An 11,350-nucleotide genomic window follows, 5' to 3' on the forward strand; every position below is an offset into this window, starting at 1 on the left:
CTTTTAATTCAATTAAATTGTAAACCTAAACTTTTATGGATTTATTAAATCTCTTTTAATTATACACCTTAATTAATTAATAAAACCATAAGGGTGTGATTTGAACTTTTTCAAAACTATACTAGAGTTTTAGAATTTAACATTCCTAATTAAACTTTTAATCAACTTTTAAATTCCAAAACTTGAGGGCAAGTTTTTAAAACATTTCAACACATTAGGGTTTAGAATTTAAATATACATCAAGATTAAACTATTTAATCAAAATTTAAATTCCAAAATTTGAGGGCAAGTTTTGAAACCTTTTTCAAAACATTAGGGTTTCAACTATTTAAATTTCAAAACAACAAAACTTTTGGGGTTCAAATTTAAAACTATAAAACCTAAAGGGCCAAATATGAAACTTTTCACAACAACAAGGATCAAATAACAAATAATTCAAATTAACATTTAATCACATAATTATCCATATTTGATGATTTCTTGCAAAATAATTTATCAATTTACTTAAAATAATTAATCAATTATCTTATAAGGAAACAATTATCTTATTAATTGATAAATATCTTCAATTAGATTAAAAATATAGTCAAATATATCATATAATCGGATTAATATTAATCTAACATGATAAGGTAATTATCCCAATGCAAAAACAGCAAGAAATCCCGAGATAAGCACTATCTGACGCACCGACTCGCCGAGTCACCCTCTGGAACTCGCCGAGTAGGGCTGACTTGCCGAGTCCAAGAGTGACTCGCCGAGTCAGGTCGAACAGTGAGGCCAAAACACGATTTTTAGTTACATCAAGCATCAATACAATAGAAACCAATCATGGCTCTGATACCACTGATGGGTTTTGGTCATAAGACATCCTATGTGCTCATACAAACCCTAATGCTTGGATCTAGGTTTCTCTATTGTACATACTTTGAATCCAAGACTTTGAACCCTAAATCTAGCATATGGAAATCATAATTCACATGTAATTAGGTTTAAGAACATACCTTGATTGTTATATAGCAATAACAATCCAATTCCTCCTTGAATTGACCTTGGAAAGCTGAGAGTCACAAGTGTCACTCCTCTAATGGCTTACAAACACCATAAGCAAGTGGAGAAGGTATAAAGAGAGAGGAGAGAGGTTAGAATTCATCCTTAGGACTTCTTGGGAAGGGTTCCACGAATTCATGAGCCAAGGGGTGTTTATATAGGTGTAGAGATAGGGTTTCAGTCATTATCCTTATCTAGTTGCTTATCCACAAAGCAACACATAAGATAATCCTTGAATCCTTATCATACTCGAATTCTAAGGCTCTATATCCTTAAATTCATCCAACCTAATAATAAGATAACTCTTACCATATTTTATAACTATCACATAATTACAAATCAACCCCTCTAGTTTAATTAATTACACTTGATCACAAAATTAATTCTTAATTAACTATTGACCAATATTAATTAAACAAATATGATTTCTCCTTTAATATATTATTCTTATAACATATTAATAAATCATAATAACCTCTCTCTCTTTATTTATTTCTCCAATCAAGTTGCTTTGGTGAAGGCAACCCAAAAGGACCATGCACCATCGGGTCAAGTACATACCAAAATAGTTATGGACTTAGACACTAATCCAACAGACTTGTCCGCTAAGTTTGATGGAGCTGCTCCTCATGTTAATGACCCTACCTTATATCGCAGTCTGGCTGGTGTATTACAGTACCTTACATTCACTCGTTCGGATATTACGTACGCTGTTCAACAGATATACTTATACATGCATGATCCACAAGAACCTCATTTCACTGCTCTCAAGCGCATCTTGCGATATCTTCGAGGTACCACTACGCATGGTCTACACTTATATACCTCTCCCAATCGTTCCTTCATTGCCTACTCTGATGCTGACTGGGCTGGATGCCCTGTCACCCGACGCTCTACATCTGGTTATTGTGTCCTTTTAGGACCCAACCTTCTCTCATGATCCTCCAAACGTCAGAATACGACTTCGCAGTCCAGTGCCGAAGCCGAATATAGGGGAGTTTGCCAATGTTGTTGTGAAGCATGTTGGATTCGTATTCTTCTTCTAGAACTTCACTATGTCCCTGCCAAGGCTACTATTGTTTATTGTGATAATGTAAGTGCAATTTATATGTCATCCAATCCTATCCATCATCAACGTACGAAGCACATAGAGATTGATTTGCATTTTGTTCGAGACAAAGTTGCTACGGGTCATGTGCGTGTTCTTCATGTCCCGTTTTCTTCGCAATATGCATATATTTTTATGAAGAGTTTTCCGTCATCATTGTTTCTTGAGTTTCGAACCAGCTTGAACGTTCATGACTCTCACCATGTTCAACCTGCGGAGGGCTGTTAGCGTATGTTTTATGATCCATATGTTTTGTATGTATAGATTCGGCTCATCTCATGTTTGGCCCGTTTTCTGTTTTGTATTGTAAGTGTATATATACATTGGCGATATGAGGGGAAAATACGAAACATTACACTTTGCCTCTCTGAATGGAAAAGTACTTTGAAGTCCTTTGCCTCTCTAAGTGGAAATGATCCGATCATAAGTAATCAATGGTTTAACAAGAAATTTTTATGTTCAATTATGAAGACCAAATACAATAATTATAAAAAGGATCAACATTTTTGGAAAGAAAAACGTATTTGTGAGTAGAAAATGATTGGTTTGTATAATTATTGTATTGAGTTTTTAGGTAAAAATTGCAAAAAAATAAAAAATAATAACAAATAAATAAAACATACATCGCCGGATAAAAAATATTCCTATAACTTCATTTATATATTTTTTTGAAGTACATTATGATATCCAATATTGAATCTCTATAATCTTCTATTGATCTTACATAATAAACGGAAAACATCATTTTTATGGAAGAATAATAAATATAAAATTTATATGTCCGACTAAAAACATCGGGGTGGTGGCGCAGTTGGCTAGCGCGTAGGTCTCATAGCTAATATTGAGTCATCCTGAGGTCGAGAGTTCGAGCCTCTCTCACCCCACTATTTTTTTTCATACAATTAAGGGAACCCATTTATATCTATTTATAACTTTAGTAATTCTTTTTGGTTTTACAAACAGCAACAAGTTATCGTTGTTCATAAATTTTATACAAGCGGACACATGGTTTAGACCCACTCATTTGGTTGTAATTTTATCATAAATACCATGTAGTATTTATTTTTTTTTGGCCCAAAAAAATATTGTTGTATAGCTTATTAATTTGTGGAGTTTTACAATTCCTTTGAACAACGAAACATGTAGTATTCTGTATTTCAATATGTAGCAATTCTTTTAGACTGTTTAATTCACAAGTGATCATCGTTAGCAACAAACAAACAGCCAACTAAACCATAATAAACTAACAAACAAGACCTTGAACAAACAACCATAAACACTGCATAATATGAAATTTGAGAATTATTATTGTAAAACATTTTAAAAATATTGTTATAACTTATATCGATACCTTCCCTTATGGGATTTCCTATTATAACGCACGCCCCTATAATTAAAATATCATTTTCTTTTTTAAAATATCGACTTTAAAGCATTTGATTATCAACAAAATTTCAAGATCTAATTTTAATGGGATTCCTATTATAACACACACTCCTATAATTAAAATATCATTTCCTTTTTTAAAATATCGACTTTAAAGCATTTGATTATCAACAAAATTTCAGGATCTATTTTCAAAAACTGTGCCAAAAAGCTTCGGTAGAACATATTACAAATGCATCCCATACACAAAAAGTAAAAGATTAAAATTCATTCAGAATACTTAGAACATTTAGCAAATGAAACTAAATTTAAAACATGACAAAAAAGAATCTCATAAGAATTAAAAAGGGAGAAATTAGAAGCCAAATGCAACCGGATTCTCCTAATAAAAATAGAAACAAAGACAATCAGTCTGCAAACACTCACTGCTGTTGTTGTTCTTCACTTTGCTTTGGAGCTGCTTCCTTAATCTCATCAGCTCCATCCTCCTGCATCAAAACAAAACCAATTCATATATCAAAATTGTAAAGATTCATAAAAACAACTGCATAATGTAAAGAGAAGGTGTATTATATACCTGCATATCAGAGGTCCAAAGAGTGAGGTTATCACGGAGGAGTTGCATGATCAAAGTGCTATCTTTGTAGGATTCTTCACCCAATGTGTCCAACTCAGCGATTGCTTCATCAAAGGCCTGGAAAGGGAGTTTTAGAGTGAAAGAAGTTGAAAGGATCTTCATGAATCATGATATGAAGTTTTAAAGCTCATGCTCATACCTGTTTCGCAAGGTTACAAGCTCGATCTGGAGAGTTCAAAATCTCATAATAAAACACAGAGAAATTGAGAGCCAGTCCAAGGCGAATCGGGTGTGTTGGGGCAAGTTCAGTGTTCGCAATATCCTAAAAATTCAATTCAGATCATTAAATCAACTCAACAAAATAATTGAATCTGTTTCCAAATCCACATAACACTCAACAAATTCAAAAAGAAGAAATTAACCTGAGCGGACTTGTAGGCAGTGAGAGTGCTCTCGGCGGCTTCTTTACGTTCACCGCCGGTTTTAAACTCAGCAAGGTAACGATGATAATCTCCCTTCATTTTAAGATAAAACACCTTTGAATCGCCTGAAGATGCCGAAGGAATGAGTCTCGAGTCAAGCAGCTTCAAAATACCGTCGCATATTTTCGAGAGCTCCGCTTCGATCTTCGATCTGTAGTCCTTGATCACAGTCACGTGATCCTCATTACCACGCGACTCCTCTTTCTGCTCGATCGACGAGATGATACGCCAGGAAGCACGCCGAGCGCCGATCACATTCTTATAGGCAACGGAAAGGAGATTCCGTTCTTCGACGGTGAGTTCATCGGTGACTTTCTCCATGAATTCAACCATTTCGTCGTACCGTTCCGCCTGTTCTGCGAGCTTGGCCATGTAGACATTCTGGTCACGCGCCGACAACGCCATTTTTCCGATGAGCGATAGATAAATCAGAGAGATCTGGTGAGGGTTTGAATTGAATTTAGGGAGAGAACGGGAATGGGAGAGAGATTATTGAGGGAAAAAGCAGAGGATGAGAGAGATTAGTGGAGAAAAAAGGGCTTTTCTTGAACAACGGTTAACCATATTAGGAGCATGCTATAATCACTTGTACTTTACATTATAGCTTTTGTACCATTTAAATACTCAGGATCTCGGGTATAATAAAATAGCAATACAACGTAATCGATAAACAAAAAAATTTTTCTCATTATAATTGTGAGAAATTAAATATACTCTTATTTGCTTTCTATAAATACTTGAGTTAAATATATGATATATGTCATATTAATATATTAAAGTATTTAAATAAGTATTAAATATTATACATATCACTATTTAATTGGATATCATAAGAAGAAAAAGTAGAAGAATATTTAATTTTTCTTATATTATTATCTTTGGTTGACTTGAAAAATCAGAATTGGTGTATCTTCCGTGACAAAGGGTTTTGTACATTTTAGGGAATAATTAATTATCTTTTTATTTTGTTATATTGCGAAAAAAATTACACAATTAACTAAGTAATGAACTTTTTAAAATGTTAATATATAATTATTATAACCGACCATAAAAAAGGAAAAGCAAAAAAATTATATTTATATGAACAAAACAAAAGAATAATTATATAGATAAGTCTTTTTTTTTTTAAAAAAGTAGTCGATTTAAAGTAATCGATCATAATCTGCAAAATTAATAAATTCAATTAAATTACTTTAAAACAATATTTATGTCCATTTAAGTTAGTCATGATATGTTAATAGCCCTTTTTGAAAGCATAATTATCATATATATATATATATATATATATATATATATATATATATATATATATATATATATATATATATATATATATATATATATTCTTTTTCAATTTATTGGTCTAATCTCTCATACTTTTAGTCTCTAGTAGATTTTAATTTTTATATTATATTTTAAACAATAAAATTTTATAAAATGACAATGTGTTTTTCCCTCTCAAATTTGGAGTTTTTTTTCTTTTATCAAAATAATGTATTTTAAAAAGATATTTACCAAAATGGTATGATTTTAAAGAAATTTATCATTTATGTTAAATTATATACCAAATCAAAATTAGAAGGTAAAAAAATTAAATTATCAATGTAGTTATCTTTTCGTTTTGTTTGCATTTGGATAACTTTTTTTCGTACACGTTTAGATAACAAATTTATTGGAAGTGTATACATATGACCATTATGATTGACTTTAATTACTATGGTTGGTCATAATGGTTATATGTAAACACTTTCAACAAGTTCGTTATCTAGATGTTAAAAAATAAAGCAAAAAAAGTTAGCTAGATATGAACAACACGAAAAAGTAATTACCATGATAAGTCATATTCTCGTTGTTTTATAAGAGATAAAAGCATGCAGTTTTCAGGCCACATTTATAAAGAAATTAGGTGGATCAAATGTTTGTAGTTTGTAAAAAAAAAAAATTAATGTCTACAGACTACTGAAATAAAATAAAATGCAAATAAAATGATTTTCAAACTTAAAAAAGTTAATTGACACCAAAATTTAAATAATTATAGTTACAATACGAAAATATAATCCATACAACCATAATAATAGTTTTTTAAAATGTTCATTGAATGTTTTGCATTAACTGCTAAGTAATTTCATCATATAACTTAGTCATATATTTTTAGTCCGCTACACTATAATATCCTTCGAATAAATAATATTTTAAGAAATTTAAGTGCACCCGTATCAAATAATTAATTAAGTAAAGTAAGGCTAACAAATAATTAGTGTTTAAGTTTTAGACAAAACTACAAAAATGGTACCAGTGGTATATATTTTTTTGGGTCTTTAGTCCAAACCATGACTTTTTTGGATTGGTGGTTATTTTGGCCATGTTTATATGTGGAAGTAGTCCCTCCGAAAATTGAAATGGCTAAATTGCCCTCTTGATATTATAACATCCTTATTTAAGTCGATTCATATTAGGGACCGTGACTCGAATATATGTTACCAGGAGGCTTCAGACCTTAGGGAAGAAAGTTTTAGACTCATTTAAGTGTGGTTAATATAGATTAGATGATCAAAGAGTTTGGTTGGTGTTTTTGGAGACCAAGTGTATATCGGTAAAGTGGCAGTTTGGGCCTTTTATGGAATTAGATTTTTGTTCGGAAAGTTTTGAGGCATGGATGAGTTGATAAAAAGGTAGAGCTCTTCGAGACTTTTCCGTGGATATAAAGAACGTCAAAATCTGAGTTAGAACGAAGAAGTTATGATCGTTTGAAGTTTGGTCGGTTTTAGGTTATGCTGAGTACGCTGGGCGTACATAGGGGAGTACGCTGGGAGTACTGAAGCACCCTCAAGAATATTGGGTGTACCAGAAGTACGTTGGGCATATGCAATCAGTGCCCAAACCCTATTTTCGTGGTTTAAGCCTTATTTAAGCTCCTTAACTTCCCCAAACTCACTTTATTCTCACCATCCACCCCTCCAACACCCCTTTCATGAAACCCTAACCTTAGATGAGCCTTTTGAGCTAAAAGAAGGTGATTTTGAGTGCTTTGGAGTATGCATGGTGCACCTTGGGGAAGAAGGAGCTTCTTGTAGAAGTGTTGGTTGCATTGGAGCTTGTAGATCTGGACTTTGTTCACCTTGATCTATCTTCTAGAGGTATAAAGTTTGAATCTTGATGATGCATTTGTTATCTAGCTAGTTTTGGATGTTATGAGCTTTTGGTCATTTTAGTGCATAAAGTTCAGATCTTGAAAGTTTGTGACCTTGTTATGGATAAAGTTGGAAACTTTATCCATCTAAACATCATTATGATTTAGATCTGAAGGTTGGAGACTTGGACTTAATGGATTAAGTTGAAAAGATGCACTTTTGGTCCCATTTGATGCTTAAAGGCTAGATCTTAGTGGTTTAGACCATTCTAATGGATAAAGTTGGAAACTTTATCCATTATGGAGCTTTTAGGATCCATAAGAATATAATCTTGATCCTTTTATACCTTCCATGAGAGTGTCATGATGTCTTAATGGATTGATAAGTTAAGGTTTTAGCTTTTGGAACTTTTCTAGACATGGAAAGTCATAAATGTGGAAAATTTATGAATTAGAATGATGTTGTGGGACTAGATCTGAGTGTTGGATGAAAGGACTTAAGAGATTAAGCACTTAATGGAAAAGTGTCATTTGGCCGGGTACGCCGGGTGTACCTTCGAGTACGCTGCGCGTACTTGTATGGGATCCCGATTCTGGTTAGTAAGTATGCCATGCGTACAAGCTAATTACGTTGGGTGTACTCAACCTGAAGTTTGACTTGTTGACTTTGACTTCTGTTAACCGTTGACTTTTGACCAAGTTTGACCTTGGGCGAAACTTGAGGGTTTTGGCCTATTAACTAAGATTTTATTGTGTTTTGGTATTGATAACTTGGGAAGTCGGCAGGGCAGCAACTAGGGATTCTTCCAGGAAGCTTCTACAATCGAGGTGAGTTTTCCTCATTGTACTAACAGGGTCGAAGGCACCAATGTTGGCCCTTTTGGATTGTTATCATGGTTTATCGTATGCTCATATGTTGTGGTGATCTGTTAGATCGGCATCCTGGTAGATAGGATGCTGCTATGCTTAGTGATATGTTAGATCTGTCTGTTATCTATTCTTGCTATATGTTCTAGTAGCATGTGTTGATGTAGTGTTGTTGGGTTGAGACTGTGCTGCTTTGTGTTGCCTGTCAACAAACCCTGCAATATTTATATTGGTATGCTATATGTTTGCTTATTTATTATGTGTATGTCGACATGTGTGTGTGGTTGGGTTGAGGCAGTCTTGCTTTGTGCTGAAGGCCAACAGATCCAGGGCGGCCCGGATAGACCGAAGGCCCTGCGAGGCGGACTAGTCAGGCCGAAGGCCCGGCGAGCGGTCCGGATAGACTGTAGGCCCTGCGAGGCGGTCCAGTCATGTCGAAGGCTCAGGAGCGGTCCAGATAGATTGTAGGCCCTATGAGGCGGTCCTGTCATACCACTAGGCTTAGGAGCGGTCTGGATAGGTTGTTGGCCCTGCGAGGCGGTCTAGTCATGCGGAAGGCTCGAGAGTGGTCCAGACAGGTTGTAGGCCCGGTGAGGAGGTTCAGACATGCTGAAGGCTCATTATACATGCTATTATTTGTATATGTGCTATTGTTTGTATGTTGGTACTTTGGGGGAACTCACTAAGCTTTGTGCTTACGGTTTCAGTTTCTTGTTTTAGGTGCTCCAAATGTTTTGGCAAGGTGAAGGCATGACCGTACACATCCTCGTGTTTTGAACTTATGGTTTTTGGGAAACTCTGATAACGTTATTGTTTTGAAAACTATGTGTAAATGATTCCGGTTTTAAATAAATGTTCTGGAAACAACGGTTTTGTAAACACTTCTATAGAAAAAGGACTGTTTTTGGAAAGTTTAAATTTTACTGAAATTTTATGGGTGTTACAAGTTGCTATCAAAGCCTTAGTTTGAGTGAATTGGGGGAACATTCGTGTGAATCCGGTCTCAAACTATGGAAAAAGGTTTTTAAAACAATTTTCAAAGATTTTCAAAATGATTTTTTTAATAGTTTTCAAAAATACTTAAGGAGGATGCGATGTGTACGATCAGCTGGAGCTAGTAAGTAGACCCCAAAATACCATACTATTATTTGATATTGTGATATGTTAGAACAACATGCTACTGATCAGCTAGGGATCTTTAGGAATTGCTTGATAGAATTGCCTGATTATGTAACAACCAAATTTTTTTTAGATCTAACAAGGTCTAAATCTTATCCATGTACTAGTGAATTCACAGCGTAACTTGATGCAATAGAACTATGATTGTGATGAAGCACATTTATATAAGATATAATAAGTTAAGAATAAAAATAAGCATAAAAAATAAAATAATAGATAGACCTAATTCCTAAGAAGAAAATTGTAGTGATCGGGACAAGGATTCCGGAGATATAAAGTACGCCGAAATCTGATTCATAACGAAGAAGTTATGACCTGCCGAAGTTCATGACAAAACTGACACGACACCGGGAATCGTAAAAAGTGAGTTTACGATAGATTACTTTTTAGACTTAGTGATCTAAATGAAAGTTTTAGAGTACGTCTCCACCTATGCGTGGATATAAAGAACGTCAATAACGGAGCTTGTATGCAAAAGTTATGACCTTCCGAAGATACAATTCTCTGAGAGCATGACAAGCGTGAGAAACCCTAATATGACTGGACTCACGACGTGAGGATTCAAAACGCCACTTCTCAAGCTTAGAATACAGATGACAAGTCTACGTTTAAGGCTCACGGCGTGAGGAGACAAACAAACACTAATTGATGCTAGAAAACACTTAGGGAGGCTACGGGATGACTCATAGAAGCTCACAACGTGAGCATGTGAGGCTCACGACATGAGAGAGCCAAAACTAGCCTATAAATACTGATCAAAGCTCATTCAATTGTGACACATTTTCCTTTCATTCTCTCTCGTTTTCAAAGGCTGTTTCTGCTTCCCAAGCCTGACAACAACGAACCACTTACTGTTTCTAGTTAGATTCTAACCGTAATCACGCTCAAGGTACGTTCATAACCCATCATTTTTCCAAGCTTTTCTATGTTTTTTTTTTTGGGGGGGGGTGAGGGAGGGGGGGGAATACAAGTAAAACACAAGAAATCTTGTGTTTAAAGATCCTTAGCCCCCTTCTAGCCTCCTCCCATCAGCCTTCATCTCTCAAAAAATCATCGCTTGAAAACCCTAGATCCATTTTGTGATTTTAGCCTTAAAAGTGTGAGTTTTTGGTGCTTATGAAGGAAGAAGGTAGTAGAAGGCCACATTGAGAGTCCAAGACAAAGAAGATCTAAGAGTTCACCTTCCTATAGCATCTCAAGGAGGTATAAAGTCTTCATATTGATGAGTTTATGAGTAGATCTATGGATATTTCCCTTTCTTTCTTTAGATCTTGTTGCCTTGGGTTGTTGGACTTCATAAAGCTTGCAACTTTATGAGTATCCAGGCCATTTGGAATTTGGCTCTTTGGATCTAGTCTAGAATTGAGTTTGAGGGTCATGCATGAAATATTGGCCTTTTTGCCCTATTTTGACCTAATAAGAGTTCAAGACATGCATGTCTGAAAATCACCAACTTTTATGGTGTTCGAGACTCTTTTGTGGATTTGGCCAAGTAACCCCATGGATTGGACGATTATTGGTGAAGCCATGGAGTGCTTTAGACTTTAAAAGTTGAGATCTATGCATTTAGA

At 34.6% G+C, this 11,350-nt stretch overlaps 1 protein-coding gene and 1 non-coding gene across 2 annotated transcripts; one reads left to right on the top strand and one right to left on the bottom strand.

The window, feature by feature from the left end:
- The first annotated feature begins 2,954 nt into the window (after positions 1-2,954).
- On the top strand, positions 2,955-3,042 carry TRNAM-CAU (transfer RNA methionine (anticodon CAU)). The gene is given in 2 exon segments: positions 2,955-2,992; positions 3,007-3,042. It is a non-coding gene; the product is annotated as a tRNA-Met (tRNA).
- A 744-nt stretch (positions 3,043-3,786) lies between these two features.
- Positions 3,787-5,145, bottom strand: LOC111910757 (14-3-3-like protein). The gene is made up of 4 exons (XM_023906577.3): positions 4,544-5,145; positions 4,321-4,443; positions 4,122-4,238; positions 3,787-4,032 (listed from the first exon to the last, which is right to left on the bottom strand). The coding sequence occupies exons 1-4, from the start codon at positions 5,006-5,008 to the stop codon at positions 3,967-3,969; spliced, it is 771 nt and encodes a 256-aa protein (XP_023762345.1). The 5' UTR covers positions 5,009-5,145; the 3' UTR covers positions 3,787-3,966.
- Between the last annotated feature and the right edge of the window lie 6,205 nt (positions 5,146-11,350).

The sequence above is a fragment of the Lactuca sativa genome, chromosome 1 (genome assembly GCF_002870075.4).
Source record: "Lactuca sativa cultivar Salinas chromosome 1, Lsat_Salinas_v11, whole genome shotgun sequence".
Taxonomy (NCBI): domain Eukaryota; kingdom Viridiplantae; phylum Streptophyta; class Magnoliopsida; order Asterales; family Asteraceae; genus Lactuca; species Lactuca sativa.

Bases quoted from the DNA above. Each gene is read 5' to 3' on its own strand.
- LOC111910757 (XM_023906577.3), bottom strand. From the start codon at position 5,008: ATGGCGTTGTCGGCGCGTGACCAGAATGTCTACATGGCCAAGCTCGCA. The intron at 4,444-4,543 runs GTTAATTTCTTC...TTGAATTTTTAG, and splicing joins CTGCCTACAAGTCCGCTCAG to GATATTGCGAACACTGAACT. The intron at 4,033-4,121 runs GTATATAATACA...GTTTTGATGCAG, and splicing joins TTTGGACCTCTGATATGCAG to GAGGATGGAGCTGATGAGAT.